This window comes from Phytophthora infestans, genomic scaffold (assembly GCF_000142945.1).
Source record: "Phytophthora infestans T30-4 supercont1.6 genomic scaffold, whole genome shotgun sequence".
In the NCBI taxonomy this organism is placed as follows: domain Eukaryota; phylum Oomycota; class Peronosporomycetes; order Peronosporales; family Peronosporaceae; genus Phytophthora; species Phytophthora infestans.
In genome coordinates this window covers 3,321,312-3,343,972 of record NW_003303753.1, presented here as the reverse complement: position 1 = coordinate 3,343,972, position 22,661 = coordinate 3,321,312, and the positions used below count along the sequence as shown (strand labels likewise).

Here is a 22,661-nt window from a genome sequence, read left to right as displayed (position 1 = left end):
ACGGCGACGACCGCTGTCCAGGTTGAACTTGTCGACGAAAATTTTGAGTCCAGTATTGAAGAGACTGCAACGGATCGGCATCTCCAGCTCGTAAAATGGATTCTGTTAGCAAAATAACTAGATCGTTAGAATCCAGGTCCCAATTATTAAAAGGGTTGCAATAGCAAATACCTTGAGCACGTAGTCGACGTATAGCTCGTACACTGTCTGCAGCGCCACATCCAGGTCATGCGTGCCCAGAGCCGCCGTGATGAAGAACTTGATGCCTGTAGGCGTCTGCAGACACTGCAGACGGAAGGTGCCGGTCTCCAGACTGTCGATGCCGCCCGAATTCGTGGGCGCTGCCAACGCTGCGATGGCGTGCATGCTGTGGAAGGTGGAACCCAGACGCAGGTGGTCATTGGAGCTCAGCTTGGGAGCCGCGGGGCTCAGGTCCTGCTGGTAGATTAGGCCTCCGGCCTTGTTGATGATGTACAGCGAGTGCAGCATTTTGACAAGTGCTCTAAAGATCATTTCTATTCAAACAAATAGAAATGGCTACCAATTATGATATTGTACTCCTATTTTGAAAAGTAATATTAATACATAATTAAGCAGAAGAGTAATCTTGCTAAACAAATAGTACTAAAATGCTGCACAGAACTACAGTATTTTGCAGCACAATTTGTGCTAAAGTCCACATTTTAGTTTTAATGCGCAGTTAAAGTTTGGATTTTCACATTAAATTGTGAGAGTCCTTTCCAAGCGCAATCAACGGCTGAGGAGCGATGCTATCCGACGCCTCGGAGCAGCTTTCGGCTTTCAAGACTGTTCCACAAGTGGACCATAACTAGATGTGAGCGAATGTCGACCAGATCGCAGAGCGATGATGAAGGCAATGCGTTGCTTCCCAGCTCTGGTCCTTCCGTCGTTGGTTCGGCTATAGCTGTGCCAGCTTCATTCGTATCCACATCGATACTGGAAGCTGGAGGATATCAGAAGCTGGGTGTGGATCGAAAACCGAGCGACGACGAGCAGCGCAAGAGTCGCAAGGCGCTGGCTCGACGCTGGTCGGAGCCATACAGCGACGATGGCATCGTGGACCTGCTAGACGCGTCTCGCTTCGGCTTGCTAGTCAACTACGCGTGCATCGGGACCCTGAACGGGTTACTACCGGCACTGGTGTACCCGTTCTTCAAGCTCTATCTCAACATGGATGGCTTCCAGGTCTCAGCTGCAGCCGCAGTAGTGCAGTTACCGTGGTCTTACAAAACGCTGTTCGGGTTACTGTCCGACCACGTGCCAATCGCTGGATATCGACGTAAGTCGTATATGCTGATCGGCTGGGCTATCAGCATCGCGGCACTCGTAGTGCTAGCATACCACCCAATTGAGGCGCCATACTACAAAGCCGGAGAGATCCAACGACACGCGAAATGAACTTGCGGGTCGTGGAAAACGAGGATGCTGCAGCTTCAGGAGGCCAATATCTCCTCCGTTTGCTTGTCGTGTGTGCTGGATACGTAATGACTGACGTAGCTTGTGACGGTGTTATGGTGGAGATGGCGCAGCTTGAGCCGATCGAGATACGTGGGCAAGCGCAAGCGACGATCTACATGGTTCGCTACAGCGCCAACTTGGTGGCAGGCCTCGTAGCGGCACTGTGCTTCAACGGCAAAGTGTACGGCGGGACATTCTCCTGGACCGTAGCACCGAACAGTGTCTTTTGGGGCTGCGCAGCTGTGGCTCTGCTTGGTTGCTGCGGTACAATGCTCTTCCTCGACGAAGCACGCGCCGGGTCAAGTCATACAAGCAAGAGCAAACCAATCCCCGCCACACCGATGCGTGACATGTGGCGTATTCTGCAACAACGCGCGATCTGGCAGCTTGTAGCGTTCCACTTTTGGCATTCCTTCCTCACATCCGTCAGCTTTTCGGACCTCGCCGCGATACAGGAGTTCTGGGTGGGCGTCACACCGCTCAACAACAGTTTGGCTGGTTGCGTCTCCACGGCGCTGGTTGTCTTCGCGACGTTCTTGATGCGTGAGTACTTCCTCAACGCTAGCTGGCGCTGGATCATGCTCACCTGTTCGTTATTCACCACCGTGGTTTTTGTCGGGGTGAATGTGGTGACAACTTTCGACATCGTACGCAGCCAATGGTTCTACCTTGGCGGTCCCCAACTCGCTGCCATCCCGGAAGGCATGCGTGCCGTCGTAGCAGGTTTCGTGACTGTGGAAATCGCTGAACAGGGCTTCGAAGGCGCGACGTACGCGCTGCTGACTACTGTGCACAACTTGGCCTGGCCATTTGCGCAGAGCGTGACCAACATCGTGGACGCGTGCTTTGACGTGTCGGACAAGACCATCGCCTCAGACACGCGACACGTGCGTTGGCAAGTTGCGTATTGCCTCTTTATAGCAGGAAGCGTGCAGCTGCTGGGACTCGTGACACTGGTACTGCTACCCGACCAAAAGCAACAAGCGCAGGACTTGAAGCGCCTTGGAGGCTCGAGCCGCCTCGCTGCGAAATTGACGATCGTCGGCATGGTTGTAACGCTATCGTGGGCCACCACAACTAACATACTTGCAATCCACAGCTCGACCGCATGCTTGAGCATCGCCGGCGGTCAAGGGTGTTAACATGTCGGCGAATGAAGGTGATCGTGGCCAGGTAATCCGCATAGACATGCAGCGCTGCTTGGCTTGGACTGCGACTACAGGGGCGGGGTTTGGGGAGTGAGTTCGTCTCCGCTGTTAAACGGATCGACGTGGCACGCTGTTGGGATTGTACAGCTTGTTGACGAAGATACTTTTTCGCCGTCCGACACAGCTCCGTCACATTTTTTTGCCGTCTGTTCTCATGAGCGCGGCGGCTTGTTACGGTCGAGAGATGTCGCGATCTCACTCGTGATCCAGCGTTATGGCCCAGCAAAGTGAATACATAGCAACAAGTGCTCCACCTTGAGTGGATTTACCAACCGCGATGGCGCTGCCGGTACTGAAGAAACGCCAACAAATTGAAAATACGAAAGGGACGGCGGGTAAATTCTCGTGCATTCCAGCACTTCCGGTCTGCCGCAATCGCGCTCGAGCCTCAAGTCGACTCGACAGTGTCGAGGGGATTGGTGGACGATGAGTGGTGGCAAGCGTGCCCACAGACTTGAGGCAGAGCCCAAGCACCGTGAACACGTCAGTGCGGTGATGCGTCCCGCGTGGCAACGCAATGAAGTGCTGAAGGTTTCCCTGCGTAAGGTAATGGAATACCTGCTATACTCTATGTCAGTCCAATTTGTGCACGGGTCAAACACGAGCTGACAACGGATCCGGACCTCAGATTCTGCTTCTAAGTCGGAATCTGTGCCGACGAAGTCCGTTGAGCTACTCGACTCGACCGTCAGCACTGCACTCCACAATTAGAACAAAACGGACTTCTTATACTGTACGAAGTTCATGTTGGGCCACCAGCTTGTCAATTATAGCCTCTCTCAGTGAGGCTATTATTGTGAGTCACTCATAATAGACCTAGCGCTTCGACAGCACCAAAAACGGAGACAATTCTCTTAGAACTTTATTCGCCAAGGATTGGCGAAAGAGTAAGAGCTGGAGCAATGGCAGCCTCTCACCGCCTATATTCCTTCCATCCTACATGCGTGGAGGCTCATTCGTGCGAACCACTCGTTCGAAACCGACACGTTTTGTCCAATGGACATCTGCAATGCCATCATCTGGGCGCTCCTATTGGTCGATTTGGGGAGTATCGTCAAAACCACAGTGTGTGGCTCCCCAAAGCCGCACACTTTCGCCCCCTAGGAAGCCTTTCGATCATTTAGGATTTTTCTCCGGTCAGCGTAGAAGACTTTTAAAGCCTCCCCCTTCAGTCAAGATGAGCGCTCTGACCCAGTACAAGCCCGTTGCCACTTCTGAGAAGAAGAGCGGCGCCATGTCGTTCCTTCTGGACCTGGCTGCCGGCGGTGTTGCCGGCGGTATCTCCAAGACCGTTGTGGCCCCCATTGAGCGTGTCAAGCTGCTTCTGCAGGTGCAGGCCGCCTCGACGCAGATCAAGCCCGAGGACCAGTACAAGGGCATCGTGGACTGCTTCGTGCGTGTGACCAAGGAGCAGGGCGTGAACTCGCTGTGGCGCGGTAACCTGGCCAACGTCATCCGTTACTTCCCGACGCAGGCCTTGAACTTCGCCTTCAAGGACAAGTTCAAAAAGCTGTTCATGGACGGTGTGACCAAGGAGCAGTTCTGGCGCTTCTTCATGGGCAACCTTGCCTCGGGCGGTGCCGCCGGTGCCACCTCGCTGCTCTTCGTGTACCCGCTTGACTTTGCCCGTACCCGTCTTGGTGCCGATGTCGGCAAGGGCAAGTCGCGTATGTACACCGGTCTGGTGAACTGCGTGTCCACGATCTACAAGTCGGACGGTATCAGCGGCCTGTACCAGGGCTTCGGTGTGTCGGTTGGCGGTATCATCGTGTACCGTGCCGCCTTCTTCGGTGGTTACGACACCCTGCGTGACGTTGCTCTGCGCGACCCCAAGAACGCCCCCGTGTGGCAGAAGTGGCTGGTGGCCCAGACCGTGACCTCGCTGGCCGGTATGATCTCGTACCCCTTCGACACCGTGCGTCGTCGTATGATGATGCAGGCTGGCCGTAAGGACATTCTGTACACGTCCACGCTTGACTGCGCCATGAAGATCGCTAAGAACGAGGGTTCGGGCGCTTTCTTCAAGGGTGCTGGCTCCAACATCCTGCGTGGCACGGGCGGTGCTATCGTGCTGGTGCTGTACGATGAGTTCAAGAAGATGATGGTCTAAGAAGCTTAGCTTGATCTCGTTGCTCGAGAAGGATCGACCGATAAAGTTGTGAGTTCAAGATCGACACCAACCCAGGAGGAAATGGCGAAGTTGTTTTACATAGACAAAGATATATTCCGCACATCGAGGGAGGGTGTTTGAATGAATACCTTGCTGTTTGTTCCTACCATCTTCGCAGAACTTGTCCCCGATCCATACTGATCGTCCTTTCAAGTCAAGGGTCGCGTTTGCCACTGCATAGCCAACTACTACGTACTACAGTAGTATTAGAAGTACTTACTACATGTACCAGTAATAGCAGTAGTACAGTAGTACTACTACAGAAGACTATCGCATTAAGTGCGATTCCGTCAGCGTGTAGGTCACTTCAACCTTAATCGTTATGGTGCTCATGCGATGCTGCGAGGGTACAGCATCTATTTGCGTTGAATGTGAACAACGGGCGCTAGACTAGGCCGCGTCCTTAGCCGTGTGTACAGATAATCTCATGAAAAAGAGCGAAGACCAGCCCAGGTTTGACGACCTGAGCCCTAGGGTAGATGCTAGTGGCAGCGAGGCTGAAGAGGAGTCTACACGGAAGGGAAAGATGCAGGAGCGAGAGCTGGGAAGCGATGCACCGGACTGGAAAGAAAAGAGCAGTGACGCGAGGAATAAACATGGAGACTCTACAGGAAGTAGAGCGAAGACTATCGAGGAAGCGCAGCAGCCTCGAGCGACAGTTGATCCTAGAACTGAGTCTCAGTTCCATACGCTATCGACGGATGAGACCGACGAGGACGAGAGTAACTACCAGATCGTGAAGAAGTCCATTTACAAGCCTCAACGTAAAGGGTTTCTCAGTCGCTTAGCAGGAAGCCCAATGGCATCTCCTAAGCAAAAGTACGCATTGAGCGACATCACAGGGATTATCACGGGCGAAGAAGCGGAAACGGTGGAGTTCCCATCGAAATTTAACGAGGAAGAGGAGGTTGGGGATGTAGATTTGACAGCCGAAGACGAGGAAGGCATTGAGGTCGCTATTGATCGGTCCGGGAAGGCATTTCACGGAGCTCGAGGTGGTCGTGAGCATCGACATCTGAGTGCTGAAGATGCTGCAATGGGAGGCCCGTCCGAGGTGGTTATCCACTCCGGAGAGAGTGATTCTGGCTTCGTGACGCTTAATCCAATTATTAGCAGCAGTAAGCAACGAAAACTGCCAAATCAAGGTGCTTTCGTAGCTCCCGGGATGACGAAATCTTCAGGGATTCCTGTTGCGAAGACAAGCCCTGTTCTAATGGAGATTCCGGCTGCCGAGCAAGCAAACGCCGGTAGGGATCGATTGCTACTGATTATTAATGCGCTAGGGGCAACGGGGTTACCCAAAGCCGAAAAGTTTGGAACGCAATCGTGCTTCCTCGAGATGAGACTATTCGATAGTTTAAGTATGCAAGACTGTAATCCTTCAGGTAGTTGGTCGTCCTACTTGATGCGGACGGATTTACACAAGAAAGGGGGCAGCGAAGCGCAGTGGAATCAACAGTTCACTACAACATTGCGCTCAAACGAGACACAACTTCTTCACGTGGAAGTGAAAACCAGTAGCAAGATTCTCGTGGGGGAAGCCAACGTTGCCTTGGATAAAGTCGGCGATTTGTTCTATGACCAGCATTATCCTTTGTTTCGGAGCGATGAAAGCTCTGACAATGGTGACGAACCAGTCCTTTTATCTGCTGGACAAGTACATCTCCAACTGAAGATTGTGGACACGGTGACAATACCAACAGCAGTGGTCCCTCCTTTGCAATTACCTGGTTTCTCGAGACCTCAAAGTACGCAGCTGACTATCAAGAGTCCTCTCAGCGCCAAGTCAATCCCTGCCGCTCTTTTGAATGGCGGCCTGTTCTTCAAAATCCCCTACCACACACACAACATGGTAGGCCGGTCCACTGGGCCACGTCGTCAATGGGTTGCAGTAAGGAGAGCGACAGACCCACCGCACTTGCAAATAATTTGGGGAGATCCGACATCTGCGGAGAGGAAGAATTTGCGTTCTGTCGACTTAGCACTGGTGACGGAGATTCGTGAAGGTCACTCAACTGCGGCGTTTGCTGCACAAACCGAGAGCAACGTGGTAAAAGAGAAGGAAAAGTGCTTTTCGTTAGTGATGCGAGCGAGGACGTTGGATTTGGTGGCCGCCAGCAAGGAAGAAGCTCAAATTTGGGTCAATAACCTTCGCGATCTGCTCTTCCCAGCCGAGTCATCGATGGACGCTAGTGTGTTGTCAGCGCGTACGATTGAAAGCTTTAAACAGTCTGCACTGTCCTCCCGAGGAGAAGAATATAAGTCGAGTGGGAAGCCAACCGCAACAGCTCCAACAAAGCGGATGATAGCAGCGTGGAGAAATCGGATCTTCAATTTGGCTCGCAACGACAGACTCGACGATATCTTGGAGAGCTTGGAAGATGGCTGTCCTATCGACTTGTTAGAAGGGGGAACTGGAGATACGCTGTTGATGCTGGCATGTCGACTAGGAAATGCTGAACTAGTAGAGCTGTGTCTCTCACGAAGAGCGAAAAACGATCCTCACCCGGAATTTGGAGAGACTGCACTGCAGGTTGCAGTCAATTCTTTGCACGCACACTGCGTTGGGTTGCTACTTTCGACTGCTGCAAAGAGTGATATGGATACGGAGATCGTTAACCATATCGACCCCAACAACGATGCACCGCTACACGTGGCTGCACGGCATGGTGACTTGGCGTGTTTACAGCTACTTCTCCACCACGGAGCTGATATTTGTGTCGTCGAGGAGTTTGGACGCACTCCACTACATTGTGCAGTAGCAAACGGAAATCTCGATTGCGTGGCGTATTTACTGGATGTTGGCGGGGACTCGGTGCTGAACTCAGGAGATCACGATGGTGACACAGCGCTACATTATGCTGCGTTATCAGGAAATGAGGACATCGTGAAGCTGCTGCTAGAGAGTGCAGCTAATGTCTTCGCTACCAACGTTCATAAGGAGACTGCATACGACATAGCAGTCCGTGAAAAGCAGCAGAGATGTGCCGAACTCATTTCAAGATATTTCTTGACGAACGAGAAGGAGGCTAATTCCTCTATAACTCGCAATGAACCCGCGTCGACACTGCTTGAACGGTCGACGCAAGACCATCCAGCAATTATTTTTCGCAACAATGGTAAAGTAGTTGAAGATGAATTCGATAAGGAAATTCCATCAGCATTCGCTCATACTGAAGTGTGGAAACCTACACTACCAAGCAAGAGGATCGACTATGAAGACGAAAGGTACGAGACTCATTCAGAGAGACATCGGTCGTCGAGTTATACGATGAGTGGAAGCGCTACAAGTCGGCTGCCTTTATCTCCAACGGAGCAGATTCGAGAAGCATTGACGAGAAAGCAACGTGCACATTCGCTGTCGCCGAGAGGATACACGCCAGCGTGGTCTGGTACCTCGTACCAATCCGCCAGGGAATTACCCGGCTACGGAGCGTATTCTGGATACAACGAACGACTCGTTGCGACAGAACGACTTGATCGCGACCATTTTCGTCCTTATCATCAGTACGCAACAAGAGAAAATGATTCGAATTATCCTCCCAGACAGTCATGGGATCAGTATCATCAAGACAGTGGCTATCCACTTCAATACGATATTCAAACTCCTAGACATGCTGCTCCAGAGTATGCGCAACCATTGCAAGCTCATTGGTCGGAAGCTAGACCAGCTACGGCAGGATCTCCAGCAACATGGAGCCAGTATCACCAGCTAAACGCTACTTCATATCCTCAACAAGTGCAGCACGTTCAATTGGAGTCGCAATGGGACACAGTGTATACGGAAGACGGCTACCCGTACTATGTGAATAAAACTACTGGTGTATCGCAATGGGAGAAACCTGCCGAAGACAACATCCACCGAGAAGTGCAGTCTGATACTATCCGACAAGAAACGCTGTCTCCAGACGCAATTATTCGGCTTCGATTGACGCAAGTTCGGAAGCAGAAATCGCAAACAGCACTTGTGTCGCCTGTCAGCTCTCCAGCATCCACTTGCTCTACGCCTACCTTAATGCGCCCCACTGAAGCAGTACATGCACAAACATTGGCTCCAGAACTGTATACAGCGAAACCCGGAGTAGTGGCCAGTCTAGAGCCGTCAAAGTACGAGACCCGAACAGGTTTAAAGCTTTCGGTCGACATAGCGGCCCCGCAAGCTCAAGATGGTACGTAAATATTGTCGATCTGGATTATATGCTTATAACTTACTTACCGTTCGTGATAAGTTACTCGGCCTGTCCTAGTGCCCTCTCCCCGTTCTAATTCTAAGAGCCCCGTCAAGAAGTTTTTAGAAAACGCTGATGAAGATGTTACCAGCGGCTCATTTGAGAAGGTATGTCGTGTGATACAGCATTTATGCCCCAGAATGAATTCTAAGGTTACTTCGCTTGTGATACCTCGCTTCGAAACAGTCTCGTGCTTCCTCGCCTCGTGGCCGATCCAAGAATATTCAGTTGATCGAGATAAAACGAGCTAACAATCTCGCTCTTGCGCTTGCTAGCTTTAAAATCCACGACCACTATGACAAGATTGTGAACGACATCGTAACAATGGACGAGCGTGTGGTAAAGCCAGCTTTACTGGGATGTCTCCAGCGGTTCTTCCCGACTGCAAAGGAGAAGCAGGCCCTTCAAAGCTTCCACGGCTCCATTAGTAGTCTGGGGAAAGCAGAGCGCTTTTTCTGTCTGCTCTTTCAAGTTCCAGGAATGCAGGAACGTATCGACATGTTCCTGTACAAGTTGGAGTTTGCTCGTACACGCTCAACATTATTATCGCGAGTTCTTGTCGTGAAACGGGCTTGCCGTGATCTGGTAGACAACTACTCGTTCATGGAGGCGCTGGAACAGGTGCGTTGCTGTTTGATTTGTTAATATCATGGCGATACTAAACTACGCTTAACTTCACGTAACCAGTTTTTCAAGAAGCAAAGTGCCACCTCATTCTCAGTCTTTGACGATAACAAATCGCTGTTTAAAGCGGGATATTTGTCCGAGGTGGACGAAAAGCTGAGGTCCTTTCGAGGTGATCTTGAGAAGGCTATGGGCGTGGAGCTTGTGGAGCTGCAACTGCAGTTAAACCGCTTGGTGGCTGGCATGCGACCTATTCAGTCATTCGTCAACAGAAGCCCGTCTTCGCGTTCGACTCAATCCGAAGAACGCGACAGTAAAGCTCGAGACATCCTACAACGCTTTCTGGCAGATACAAGGACTCAACTTGCTGAAGTTGAGAACGAATACGAGGCTATGGAGCTGTGGGGAGACAAGCTATTGGCTGCGTTTGGAGAGAGCAAGGCAACGTGCCAGATTTCGGCGATCTTGCAAGCCGTAGTCGACCTGTTGTAGCCAGGACAAACACAAATGCTGATAGTTTTGGTATATTTTAGGGAAGGATACCTAGTAGTAATCCTTGCCTGTTCCACCCATCGAGTATGCCGACATGGTTCGCATTTCTTCAAGCAGTTCCTGACTATCGCTGGATGGAAACTCGCGGATGTTGGCGGCGTATCGCTCGTTTTTCTTGGCATCTTCCTCCCATTGCAAGTGATCGTACGTGGGTTCTCGCATCTGAATGCGACGAAGGATCGCTTGGTTCTCAGACGTGATTCTCTGCAGTTCACGCTTGCGCTGGCCCTTGTTGAGACTGTGGGAGTACGCGACGGACTGGTTCTTGTTGTCGAGCGTCTCGCCTTGCATGATCGTCGACATCTTCTCCAGCAATATACGGTTCTCACGCTCGATCTCAGCGTAGCGCTCCTCCCTCATCTGTTCCTTCTTCATATTCTTGCGCAGATGCGTGGGGCGGTGTGGTTCGCTGTTGTCGATCGAGCTCTTGATAGTGAAGAGCTTGGATCGGTGAATCTCTTGGCACCGCTGGTAGTACTTGGAGTCAGTGTGCTTGTTCAACGTGGGGATGGCTTTGCGTCCACGGTCCATTGGTGGCAATTATCCAATCCGTTCTCGTTCTTCGCGTCGATGTGAATATGGCGAACTCCAGAGATCTCATGTGGCTTGTTCTTTTTTAAATTCCACGCTCGTGATTATTTTTGCAAGCTACCAGTAGCACTGGCATCTCGGTTACTAGATCGGAATAGCATGTCATAAGACGTTCTTATGTGTCTTTTCACAGAATGTAGCCATATCTGATAACAATGTGGTGAACACCAAGATACTTTTTGATCCTCGAAGCGTCACTCGCAGTAATTTAAAAATGGTGAAGAATACTGCGGATCAACTCACTTCCATTGAGCATGGCGCCTTTGATACAGCGGCACTGCAGCAAGAACTGGCTCAAGCTTTAGAAGACGATCGTCTCTACAAGCTTACAGATAGTATGAAGAAACGCGCCATCCACACTGCTGCCAACTACGATGACTTTAAGGTGGCGTTGGGATCAAATGTTTCTCCGCAATATATAACCTGCTAAGCGTGTGTTGTTGTGGCCAGAACCTTGTGGCGTGTGCCGATTTGAAACCCATTTCACAGAAGGAATTACGTGATTTCTCTAGGACCGACAGGCAGACCAACATCGCGTACAAGAAGAAATCCACTTGGAAGAAAACTGGGAATGACCGTTGTTTCTCTGCAACCCCAGCACTTGATGTACCACCTACGGCCGCAGTCGATTTCTGCCGTAACTGGAGACGATATCTCAAGACAACCGACGCAAAATTAAGGTACGACTCCGCTTGTACAGTAGCTGCAACAGTAGTATTCACTTCGTGTGCTCAGATATCTGCAACTTACCACACCTGAGCGCCTTGCCGAAATGTTCAAGCCAGACATCGACTCGGATTTAATGGCAGACATCGTTGAAGTTTTGGTTGCCTCGTGGTGTCAGAAATCTGTGGAAACAAACGCAGAAGAACCCGCGTCAGCAACATTTGCCGTAGCCATTATGGCAGCGCTATCTCGAACGACGCGCTTGTCGCTCATTCTCGACTTCTTCGAGAACCGTCAAACGGAAAAGGTGCGCGAGCTGTTCAACCTGGTGGAAGGCGCAGATGATTTACCCGAACAAGACCTCGAAATGCTGCAAGGCCTCAAGGACAAGTTCCGACTGCGTTAGGAGACTACGACCACTTTTGCACAAGACATAGTAAATTATGTTTTCCATGAATCAATCTGTTGACTGCCAGTATTTGAAGTCCAAGAGCGAATCGCTCGTCTACTTGGCCTCTGGAGTTGCTGCTAAGAAATAGTCGAGCGATGACTTTGCACACAGCAGGCCTAGCGTCAGCAGGAAGCAGCCCAGACCGCGCATAATCATATCAATGGTGTGATTTTTCAGACGCTATTTCACACGGAATAAAATATCCAGTTAGCGCGATTCTATCGTAGCACATCAGTACCAATTCGCAGCACAAACCTGTTTGTACTTCTTCAGTAGAGAGAGCAGCAGGTAAAACCACGTTGAAACACCGCAGCAAACACCCATTGCAAACACAACAGCCAGGAATAACGTGAACTCGAGCATTCCGGTGCCGTACACTTTAATACATACACAAATGATGAGCAATCTCCTCTTCCACATAGGTTAAAAGAGAGTGCGCGTACCTGAAGCAATGGCACCCGTGTAGGATGCAAGCAGGGCCGGGTTTATTCCGGACATTGTGAGGCCCATAAGGATGTTTTTAAGCACTTCACCTTGTGGTCGTCGCACCCCCTTCCCATGAGAGGCTTCGACGTCAGGGTCCAGCGACGGCTTCATGTCCGCCTTGAGAAACACCAGGCCGATGAGTGTGAACATGATGGCTCCCAGTACTCTGCCACAACACACCACATTGTCAGGTAGAGTCCGTATAAATTACTTCTCCTCCGTCCACGTACTTTGAAACCGGGAGCAGAAACTTGGCACCTGCTAGAAAGCTACCGAAGCCCCAGAATGCAATACCCGCGTACGTCTACCATAATATAACTCAGTCAGTATTAGCTCAAGAGTCTGAACAGCTTGTTTCTTACCGCTTCCGAAATAGCCCCGCCCACTGCAATCGTCAATCCAGCGCTATACTTTCCCTGGATGCCAAGCTTCAGCACCATAGCGGACGTGGGGCCAGCGATAGGTACAGAGCCCAAGAAGCCAAAACAGAAGCCAGCGATCAGCGGAAGCAGTAGTCGTAGCACGAGCGGCGCCGGCGTCGCGTCCACCGGCACAGCTGAAGGCTCCTCTACTTCCTTCGCTTCGTTCGCTGCTACCTCCACATCCATATCGACGCCCCCACCCGCTTCTTCTTCCGCATTCACGTCGACTCCTTTATCTGTTACCACATTTTCATCCATGTCGATACCTCCACCCGCCTCGACCGGCGCCGGAGTGTCCATAAGTTGCGGCTGGACAACCTCAGTCGGTGTCACAGTGACAGGAGACGGCGCTGGGGCCTCTGGAGACAGCGAAGAGAACAGAAGGAACAGCAGCAGCATTGCCACCACGCCGCCCAGCACTGCGCCACGCCGCAGTCGGCGATACGGCACCCACACGTGGCGCATAGCGCGCTTGTACAGAGGCAACATCACGTCGGTCGTGCACTGCTGATTATTACCGGTGTCGTTTTACGAGATGGGTAAGTTAGTGACGTTTCCCCTCGATGAAGTGACATTATCAGTTTTAACCAATCGCAGCTCGAGTGCCGCGAAACGTCGCTGATCTGACCTTCACTCTGCAAGTGTCCGCAATGGCCGACGCCGTGCTGCCGCCTCCGCGCTCGCGGCTCATCCTGGAGCGTGTATTGGGTCTCACAGCGCTTAGTAATGCGCAGGTGGCGGTGAATCCGGTCTCTGGCGAACTGGCTTATGCTGCGGGCTGCATTGTGGTGATCTACAACTTGCGACGCAACAAGCAGGTGCGGTACTACCGCGTGGACAAGAGCGTCTCATGTCTGTGCTTCTCGCCCAACGGCCAATTCCTCGCTATTGGAGAGAAAGGTTATCTACCAGCTATCACTATCTGGGATGGCACAGACGGCACGCTCTGTGCCGAGTTGCAGCGTCATCAGTACGGCGTGGCTTGTATGGCCTTCAGTCAGGACGGACGCTTCCTACTGTCTGCTGGGCTCGTACACGATCAGCATTTGTACGCCTGGGAACTTAAGCTCAAAATGAAGGATGCAGTACGACGACTCGAGGTCGCTGCAGTGGGCTGCGCCTTCGTGGAAGACAGGATCTATGACGCAGACTATTGCCAGGCCGGTAACTTCTTCGTCACCGTTGGAGAGAAACATTTCAAGGTGAGATTGAATATAAGAACTAGTTATAGTATTTTCGTATTAATTTATATTGTGTGGCATGTAGTACTGGTTCTTGGATGATAATGGAGCGTTTCTAAGCACTGGGCTTCGTGTGAACGACTTGCCTGAGCTGCAACATCGAGATGCTGTGGTGAATGCAAAGACGTCAGCAACGTTTACGGGAGTGGGGTGTGGACATGGGAGCTGTGAGTTGAAGACATTTGCGGTAACTTTGGACGGAACACTATGCTGCTTTGGCGCTTCTGGTATCATGGAACGACTGGTATCGTTGGAGTCGAATTGTGGGAACGCTATCTCGGTAACGGAAGCGTATGTGGCGGTGGGTGGATCGAGTGGAGTTGTAAGGTTGTTTAATCCTTCGACACTCGAATACCGTGCCACGTTACCCTTTCCGCCTGCGTTTGGTGCCGCCAATGAACCATCGAAGCTTACTCCTGCGTCACCGAGTGTCCTGTATCCAGCTGAACCATTTCGATACGCGGCAGTGATGGCTACTCGAATTACAGGCTCCCATGTGATTGTGTTTTATAGCGATCGAAGCATTTTCATCTATGGTACGACCAATCTTGATGCTGTCACTCTTGAACTCTCGTTTTTGTATCATAGTGGAGGAATTCGAGACTTGCAAGTCGCTGGGCTTGTACGTGGTATCAATGCAAAAGGGAAAATAGCATTCTACGACAGTGGAGTAGCAGGTGGAGTAGCTACAAAAATCCTACCTACTGGAACGTTTGTGACTTGCTCAGATGATAATACTGTTCGTCTGTGGAATTTGGAATTACATCGACGACCGGCAAAGTCAAGTCGCTTCAAGCCAAGCGATGAACGGTCAGAGCTCGGGTTCTGGAAAAATCCATACAGCCAGGAAATGTTACGGATTATTTACAACGACCTTGAGAACAATTTCAAAGATGCGCAGTGCGCCGTTCTAGGAGGGACATGCTCTCACGATTCCAGCACGAGTGCACACTCACCGACAAAGAATCACGGTCTGAACAAAGGACTTAGAACGCTAGCTATTCGTCCAGACCTGAAGGAAATTGCTGCTGGGGATCGAGAAGGAAACATTGTTGTGATGCCTGTGCCTCTCGAGAAACCCGTAATACGAATTGGAGCTCACAGCTCACAGGTGAATTGTCTTGCATACAGCAGTATGAACGATGATGGGGCGATATTCATGGCTTCGGGAGGGAAAGATCGATTAATCCAGTTGTACGATTGCCAACGGGGTCATGCTGTCATCAGCACATTGGAAAGTCATTCGGCTGCTGTGATGACTGTGTCGCTTTCTCGTGATGGAAAGATCTTGCAGAGTTGTGGGACCGACAATGCTGTTTCGGTGTCTAAAGTTGATGCAAAAGGCAAAGTGATGCAGTCCAAAGTGCTCCCATTAACTGAGGGCAAAGTGTTTGATACAGTTTTGCAGCCTGATAGTGATACTGTTGTGGCGTGCTGCAACAATAAATTAGAGGTGCTAAACGCCAGTACTGGGAAGCAACAGCTGACGCATGTGGTAGGAGAGCAGCATCACATTGCTGTCTGTCCTGCAAATTATTGCGTTGCGATGAGCGGCTCAATGGCAGAAAAAACTATCCATGTAATCGACATGAAGACCGGGGACACATTAGCTACCGGCACCGGTCATAGCGAAGCGATTACGGCGCTAAAGTTCACACCAGATTGTCGTCGCTTATTGTCTGCTAGCAGTGATGGCTGCGTATTTGTGTGGCGACTTGCTGATGATATTCAAACCGAGATCAAAGCAAAACTGCCACGTGTGACGGAAGCCCAGCGATTGATTCCAGCTCCCTCTCCTGCCACAGATACTGATCACCAGGCAATTGCGTTGCCCCCTCCAGCGCCCCCAGTTTCAGGGCCCTCCAATGCTGGCTTAAGGGGTGTAACAGAGGATAGCCACAATAGTCCTGTTGTATCTAAAATAGCTGAGGTGGGTGTTGCGGCACCAAAGAGCACCCCAAAGAGGTCTCCTACCGGTAAGTGGAAGGGGAACGCGATAGCTGTGCCTGGACCCACGGCAGCTATCCCAATGGAGAAATGGATGCACACAAGAACGACTGCAAAGCCGACTATTTTCGTAGTAGACGAGGTTGCTACGTCTCCATCTAAAGCTGATGCTTTCAAAAAGGAATTAGATCGAACAAACAACGACGAACAAATATGTGCGGGTGGATTCCCAGTCATGCCCGGTAAAGATGCGTGGAAAGGGAACGTAATAGCTGTACCTGGACCCATGGCAGCCATCCCGATGGAGAAGTGGATGCATACAAGAACGACTGCGAAGCCAACTATTCACGTAGTAGACGAGGTTGCTTCGTCGCCATCTAAGGCTGATGCCTTCAAAAATGAATTAGATCGAGCAAGCAATGGGGGACAAATATGTGCGAGTGGATTCCCAGTCATTATCGGTAAAGACGCGTGGAAAGGGAACGCAATAGCTGTACCTGGACCCATGGCGGCTATTCCGATGGAGGAGTGGATGCGAACAAGAGCGACTGCGAAGCCAACTATTCACGTGAGTGACGAAGCTGCTTTGGTGCCAAATGTCTCGAGAGTTGACATCGAGGTCAGCACATTAAGCATTCAGCAGACCAACCACGGGAACGCAGTTCTAACGGGTGGCTTACCAGTTATGCAAGATAAAGATGAACTGATGAACTTGTCAGTCAAGGTACTAGACACCAACACCAACATGTCCAGCTCTTTAGCTCTTGAACGCGAGCAATTGGAGAAACGAAAAAAGCAGGTTGACACGGCAAATGCAGTGGCAGCCATGAATACCAGATTGAGTCAGCTAGGGCTGCTGAAGTCAGTCACAGAAGCGGCATCAACGCAGGCACGGATTGGATTCTCTTCACCCCTCAAACCACGACAAGATGCAGATGGCAGCGAAGCCTCCGAAGCGAGTAGCTCTCCAGTATCCCAAGTGGGGAACTCCACCGTTTCCGCCTGTGATGCTGGCAGCTCAAAGTCATCTCACGTGGAAAGGCCCAGCACTTCCAATAGTGACGCCGAAAGCCTTCCAGCTCAAGAGACTTTACAGACTATTTCTGACGTTAACATTGACAGATCACCCGAGGTGGTAAAGTCCATTGTCACTAGCAGCGATACTGAAGGATCGACACCAGCTCCAGTAAAGAAATCCGATGTTTCCAGTAGCGAAGATGTTGGCAAGTTGACTGACGATTTGGTATCGCAAGCGCTGCGAAAACTCAACAACGAGGGAGTCTTAAACTCATTCCCAGTAGATGTGGGTGTGGCTGACTCATTGAGTGTGCATATTAACGGATACGGCTCACAAATCAAGAAAAATGAAAAAAGCGATGAAGGAAACCAACGGCCGAACGAAGTGGAAGTTGATGTTTCACTCAGCTCGTTTACCAGCGGATTTGTTGTCTCCGGTGGGGATTCCCATCAGGTTCGCTCGGATAAGGGTCTTGAGAGTGAACCAGTAGCATCGTCTCTGAGCGTGTTCACAACGGGGTACCAAGCTGAGACGAAAGTATCTCACTCTGATGTCCTGTCGTCCGCCAACCCAATGGACTGTATAGTGAAAGACTCACAGCAGATTCCAGTCGATGTGTCGTTGAGTACGTTTACCAGCGGATACGACACGATGAACGAAAACGTGAAAAAGAGCAACATTGACACGAAGGAAGTTGTTCGGCCGCCGACTGTGGCATCGGGTGCGTGTAGTCCGGAATATAAATTGTTGATGGGAGCATTAACGATTGATGACGCTTACAGATACTCTCGAGTCAGGTGCATCGGAAATCTTAGTGTGAGGACGATATTGATGCAGTATTGCTGTAGTGTCTAGGCTGATGCTGTTTTTAATGTGTGCTTTCAGCCAGCTACGCCAGCCACTGGACGATGCTGCAAACAGTTTAGGCAAGATGACGTCAGGTCAGGACCAGAACGATCCAAAGTTGATGGAGATCCAGAAACTCATTGACGCATTGAGGTCGGCCATCACTTCCACGTTAAGCAACTGAAACACCGTGATGTCGTCATGGAACACAAGTATTGTGGTAAAAAAATACTACAGTATAAAGCACCAGCACCTTCAAGTTTTTTAGGCATCATTTTTGAAGTTAGCACATTTGCACAATCTGCACAACTTATTCCCCGTGAGCTCTTGGGCGGTGGAATGTCTACTCCCTCTTGTCCAAGCGCACCTCGATCAGCCGGCCTTCTATTTCCAAACCGTGCAAGCGCTCTGCATTAAAATAAAAAAATTATTGTTAGTTCATAAGAAAAATCATTCCACCTCCAAATAAATTACTTACCAATAGCTTGCAATGCGTCGACAGCGTTCGTGTAGCGAATGATACCGAAACCACGCGAGCGGCCGTCAGGGTACTCGGCGATGTCAGCACGCTCCACGTCACCCACAGTTCGGAACAGGTCCTTGAGCTGCTGCCAGTTGGTGTCCCACGGCAACTACACACATGATTAAAAGCGGTTAATAGAGCACATTCGACTCGACACATCCAATCCTACAAGGACTCACGTTGCCGACGTAAAGCTGGCGACCTTCACCGTTTCCACGAGGTGCAGAAGCACGCTTAGCGAACTTGGAGATGCTGCCACCTTCAGGTTCTCTGTCCTCACGGACAAAGATGAGTCGACCTTCCAGTTCCGTGTTGTTCAGCTCGGCAATGGCCTTCGCAGCTTCATCCTCCGTGGCGTACTCCACCAGGCCACAGCCCTTCGAGCGGCCGTTCGCCAATTCCAGAACTGGTAAAATAAAAAGCGTAAGTAAATTATGAGATTCCCACAGACAGGTATAAAAAAAATCTAGCTTTACCATCAGCATGAACCACCGTGCCTGCCGTCTTCATGTGGTCCTTAAGCTCTTGCCACTTGACGTTCCACGACAGATTGCCCACATACACACGGTAGCCGCGCTTGGGCTTGGTAGTCGCAGTTGGCTGTGCCTCGCGGTCTTCACGGACGAAGATCTTGCGTCCGCCCAGTTCCGTGTCATTCAGCGTGGCAATGGCATTCTGTGCCGCCTCCTCCGTCGCGTACGTGACGATACCACATCCCTACAATCCGCAGTATACCGTCAATACTGTATTCGTTTACAACAGCGCTCTTCCTATCGCACCTTCGAGCGGCCATTCCATTCCAGCACCGTGGCGAGATCCACGGGTCCTGCTGCCTGCATGTGGTCCTTCAGGTCCTGCCCCTTGATACTCCAGGACAAGTTGCCAACGTACACGCGGCTTCCCACAGACGAGGTCTGCTCCATCTCGACGTCCTCCTCTTCGCCTACATAACCTCAACACTTCAAATCCCTGTTTTTCACGGTACTTCCTCCTCGGTCGCCGTACCGTTACGAACATGTCGAGCTTGGTACGGACTCGACTGCGCAATGCGCTCGGCGCGTTTCCTGCCCAACAGCGCAGCACCAATCAGTCTCCACCCCCCACCACAGAGCCACGTCACTCCTCCACCCACGTGCTCTTGGCCTTGCCGCCGGTGGCGCTAGCATTGGCAGCCGCAGCTGCCTCGGCCTTGCGCTCCTGCGCAATCTCGTCCAGCGACATCTCCAGCTTCTTCTCCGTGTCGTCTGACACCATCCTTCGTGTTTCACTCAAATTCCCAACTGACGCGAATCAGGGGTGTAAGCAATTGAGCATACTAGATCCAAGTGAATCAGTTTAGACGGGAAGATCGGCACGTTCGTTGGTCTAAAAGGTCCGCCGTCGGAAAACATCCTAAGCATACGGAAATTGACAAAAAGAAGGCGCATAACGTCATTACTTCAACTTGGTACAGTTAATAGAGTAAAGTAATTATGTTTTTAACGTTAGCACAGATGGTTGATTATGATGTCTAGAACCCCCTTAGGGAGCTCTACTTGGTTGCTGAGACATTCCGTTAACACCTTCACACGTTGCCGGTTCGCTTCAAGGAATTCAGAAGCTTGATAATCTAAAAGTCATTCCAGCAGAGCAATAAAATGCGTAAGCTTTTTATTAGAGACGATGCCTCCATAGTTGTTTGTCTTACCTGCAAGCATTTCAAGAATGTCCAAGCGCCGCCAATCTCGAGCGACGTCAAATTGTGTGGCACCAAAATCGTCGACCACGAAGGGGTCTACCCCCGAATCAAGCAATAGCTGAACGAGAAAGACGTGTCCATTGCGACAAGCACAATGAAGTGGCGCTTGGCCCTACTTACAACAGAGTAGCAATTCATTGTTGGTAATAGCTTGCCAACTACTTCAGTACTTGAAGTGTACTATAATGACACAGTGCTTACGTCGCTATCGCATGAGCTGGTGCTTGCTTGATGCGCCAGTAGCAGCCGTGCAGCTTCATATTTTCCCCACGTACAAGCTGCGTGAAGCGCGGTCCTGCCCTGTTGGGGACATTTTCATAATATTCAATAAGGGCCGTCCCAGTAGCTCAAGAAACTCGCTCATACATTTGCTTGCTGCTGATTCACATTAGCTCCATTTGTTAGAAGTAGCTCAAGCACCGCGAGACTCTCGTTCTGAGCAGCCGAAAACAGCGCGTGGCTGCCGTCTTTGTCCAGCTCGTTAATATTCAACCTTTTCCCGATCCTTTACAGCAGCGATTATCACCCAATAAGGATCGCACAACAAACTTTGTAGACCAGCAAGACTACGGACCAACGCCTCACTACTTCCACTTGGTTGAGTGACGCTGCGTATACGAAGGCATCTCGTGGCTCGTAGATCGCTTCCGCCAGGAAGTCCACATGAAAGGACTGCACATACCAATAAGTTAACGCTGGGTTCGTGTCGCGGTGTTCTACCCACAGTCACGACTAGAGTCACAACCTTGACTCGTGGTGTGTCGCAGCTTGCCCACATCCTTCTTGCGTCTCTTCGAAATGATAACAAAAGTATTTAAAATGATTAGATGTCAGCTAGATCTAAATCAAAAACTTTTGTGTCCGTTGAATTTGATTGCTAAAAACTTGAAAAATTTTAAATCTAAAAATATAGTTTTCTGCAAGCAAGCCCTAGCACCGGCTCAAACCCTAGCAAACCCTAGAAAATGCTATTCGACGGCCTCAAGTTCTTCCTCACGCGGACGCTCTCCCGCGACGACGTCGCTGAAGTGCAGCGTCTCATCGAGCAGCATGGCGGGATCGTTTCCTCATCACCCGCAGGCGCCACCGAGCTCGTAGACTACGACAAACTAAACTCGCAACGTCCTGAGTGGGTCTCCACCGCCTTCATCAAGGACTCAGTTGCCTCTGGGAAGCTACATGATCCTGCAAAATACTCGGGCATCGTATTCACCTCTAAACCGACTCAACTTCATCGCAAAGGGCGAGTTAAATACTCGGTGGAGGACGACGCGCGGCTGCTGCACTTCGCCAACCAGCGCGGCTGGCAATCGATGAAGTCGGTACCGGCGAGTGTCTGGAAGGCCGCAGAGAACGAGCACGTGACGAACCACACGTGGCAGAGCATGCACGAGCACTTCAAGAAGCAGCTGCGAACCAAAACACCCAAGGAACAGCGCGACATCATGGCAAGAGCCTCGGTACGGCAACAATTAGAAAGCAGTAGGTGTGCACAACTTACTGGCAGCTTGCTCTATATAAATCTACAGGAAATAATTCGAACACGACTACAACAACAACAAGAGCAAGATGAGATAGAAGAAACTGGAGCGAGGACGTCACGATCCCCTTCAGCTCCAAAGACGCCGGCTTCTACAGGATCTAGAACTCCCCAGAGAGCTCCTTCTACCCCTGCTACGAGCTCGCCACCACGTCCCCAACCTGGGGAAAGAGCTCAACAGAAACGCAAGAGAAAGTCACGTGCTATTGTCGTTGAATCGAGTCCAGATGAGAGCGAAGATGAAGAGAATGCCGACGAGACGAACAAAGCCCATGGCGTCTATTTCCGAAGCGCGTTTGCAGAGATTGCAGCCGATCCCAGTAAAAGAGCGCGTCTACAGGCTTTATTCTACACCTCAATGCTGGAAGGCGCTCATCAGAGACGTGAAAGCAGCGTGGCCAGAGAAAGCGAGGAACCAGAAATCCAGCCTCAAGAAGACTCTGTTAGCAGTAGTGGCCAGACGGAGCTACTACAAACCAGTCGAGTGGACGTGCAACGCGCAACGGAGGAGCAAACGGATGAAATCATTTGCCTGCTCCAGCTCGAGACGCATCAGCAGATGCCTGCGGTTGTGCATGCTCTGTATTATTGCAGCGGAGATGTCGACATGGCGAGAAAATTATTGAATGGAGCTTCGCCATCAGGTGTGTGGACGCCGGAAGACGATCTACTACTTGTGGACCTGATGGTCGATGAGAACATTGGTCGCTCCGCTGTGGATGCTGCTGTGGCACGTGGGGGCTTTACGTCCATGCAAGTACCCCGCGACACAGACGCCATTCTGGAGCGAGTCCAGTTTTTGCGGTGATGCACCGTAGCTGGGGTGGAGTATCGAGGACAGACTATAGACGCCAGCAATACCCTTTTTGCATTTTTGATGATCCCATCTCAAGCTTGAGGTTGTGAAGGAGTGCTGTTAAATTCGCTATT

The 22,661-nt window shown here is 50.8% G+C and overlaps 10 protein-coding genes across 10 annotated transcripts; 6 read left to right on the top strand and 4 right to left on the bottom strand.

Annotated features, from left to right (window-relative positions):
• Nucleotides 1–105: 105 nt before the first annotated feature.
• PITG_04870 (uncharacterized protein) lies at nucleotides 106–489 on the bottom strand (the record flags this gene model as incomplete). Its single annotated transcript, XM_002905527.1, has 2 exons — nucleotides 106–117; nucleotides 172–489. 2 exons carry the CDS (start codon nucleotides 487–489, stop codon nucleotides 106–108), a joined length of 330 nt encoding a protein of 109 aa, XP_002905573.1.
• A 354-nt stretch (nucleotides 490–843) lies between these two features.
• Nucleotides 844–2,621, top strand: PITG_04869 (folate-Biopterin Transporter (FBT) family; the record flags this gene model as incomplete). The annotated part of the gene is made up of 2 exons (XM_002905526.1): nucleotides 844–1,347; nucleotides 1,443–2,621. The coding sequence occupies 2 exons, from the start codon at nucleotides 844–846 to the stop codon at nucleotides 2,619–2,621; spliced, it is 1,683 nt and encodes a 560-aa protein (XP_002905572.1).
• Nucleotides 2,622–3,864: 1,243 nt separating this feature from the next.
• PITG_04868 (ADP/ATP translocase, putative) lies at nucleotides 3,865–4,797 on the top strand (the record flags this gene model as incomplete). The annotated part of the gene is made up of 1 exon (XM_002905525.1): nucleotides 3,865–4,797. One exon carries the CDS (start codon nucleotides 3,865–3,867, stop codon nucleotides 4,795–4,797), a length of 933 nt encoding a protein of 310 aa, XP_002905571.1.
• Nucleotides 4,798–5,558: 761 nt separating this feature from the next.
• Nucleotides 5,559–10,202, top strand: PITG_04867 (uncharacterized protein; the record flags this gene model as incomplete). Its single annotated transcript, XM_002905524.1, has 5 exons — nucleotides 5,559–5,593; nucleotides 5,638–9,026; nucleotides 9,087–9,202; nucleotides 9,273–9,707; nucleotides 9,774–10,202. The coding sequence occupies 5 exons, from the start codon at nucleotides 5,559–5,561 to the stop codon at nucleotides 10,200–10,202; spliced, it is 4,404 nt and encodes a 1,467-aa protein (XP_002905570.1).
• A 51-nt stretch (nucleotides 10,203–10,253) lies between these two features.
• PITG_04866 (uncharacterized protein) lies at nucleotides 10,254–10,827 on the bottom strand (the record flags this gene model as incomplete). Its single annotated transcript, XM_002905523.1, has 1 exon — nucleotides 10,254–10,827. One exon carries the CDS (start codon nucleotides 10,791–10,793, stop codon nucleotides 10,254–10,256), a length of 540 nt encoding a protein of 179 aa, XP_002905569.1.
• A 240-nt stretch (nucleotides 10,828–11,067) lies between these two features.
• Nucleotides 11,068–11,925, top strand: PITG_04865 (uncharacterized protein; the record flags this gene model as incomplete). The annotated part of the gene is made up of 3 exons (XM_002905522.1): nucleotides 11,068–11,238; nucleotides 11,304–11,533; nucleotides 11,589–11,925. The coding sequence occupies 3 exons, from the start codon at nucleotides 11,068–11,070 to the stop codon at nucleotides 11,923–11,925; spliced, it is 738 nt and encodes a 245-aa protein (XP_002905568.1).
• A 252-nt stretch (nucleotides 11,926–12,177) lies between these two features.
• On the bottom strand, nucleotides 12,178–13,380 carry PITG_04864 (uncharacterized protein; the record flags this gene model as incomplete). The annotated part of the gene is made up of 4 exons (XM_002905521.1): nucleotides 12,178–12,188; nucleotides 12,414–12,622; nucleotides 12,687–12,760; nucleotides 12,819–13,380. The coding sequence occupies 4 exons, from the start codon at nucleotides 13,275–13,277 to the stop codon at nucleotides 12,178–12,180; spliced, it is 753 nt and encodes a 250-aa protein (XP_002905567.1).
• A 148-nt stretch (nucleotides 13,381–13,528) lies between these two features.
• On the top strand, nucleotides 13,529–15,996 carry PITG_04863 (uncharacterized protein; the record flags this gene model as incomplete). Its single annotated transcript, XM_002905520.1, has 3 exons — nucleotides 13,529–14,080; nucleotides 14,145–15,824; nucleotides 15,907–15,996. 3 exons carry the CDS (start codon nucleotides 13,529–13,531, stop codon nucleotides 15,994–15,996), a joined length of 2,322 nt encoding a protein of 773 aa, XP_002905566.1.
• Nucleotides 15,997–18,400: 2,404 nt separating this feature from the next.
• On the bottom strand, nucleotides 18,401–19,707 carry PITG_04862 (RNA binding protein, putative; the record flags this gene model as incomplete). The annotated part of the gene is made up of 6 exons (XM_002905519.1): nucleotides 18,401–18,562; nucleotides 18,633–18,859; nucleotides 18,930–19,170; nucleotides 19,233–19,390; nucleotides 19,459–19,517; nucleotides 19,586–19,707. 6 exons carry the CDS (start codon nucleotides 19,705–19,707, stop codon nucleotides 18,401–18,403), a joined length of 969 nt encoding a protein of 322 aa, XP_002905565.1.
• A 1,449-nt stretch (nucleotides 19,708–21,156) lies between these two features.
• Nucleotides 21,157–22,539, top strand: PITG_04861 (uncharacterized protein; the record flags this gene model as incomplete). The annotated part of the gene is made up of 2 exons (XM_002905518.1): nucleotides 21,157–21,651; nucleotides 21,721–22,539. 2 exons carry the CDS (start codon nucleotides 21,157–21,159, stop codon nucleotides 22,537–22,539), a joined length of 1,314 nt encoding a protein of 437 aa, XP_002905564.1.
• Nucleotides 22,540–22,661: the final 122 nt, after the last annotated feature.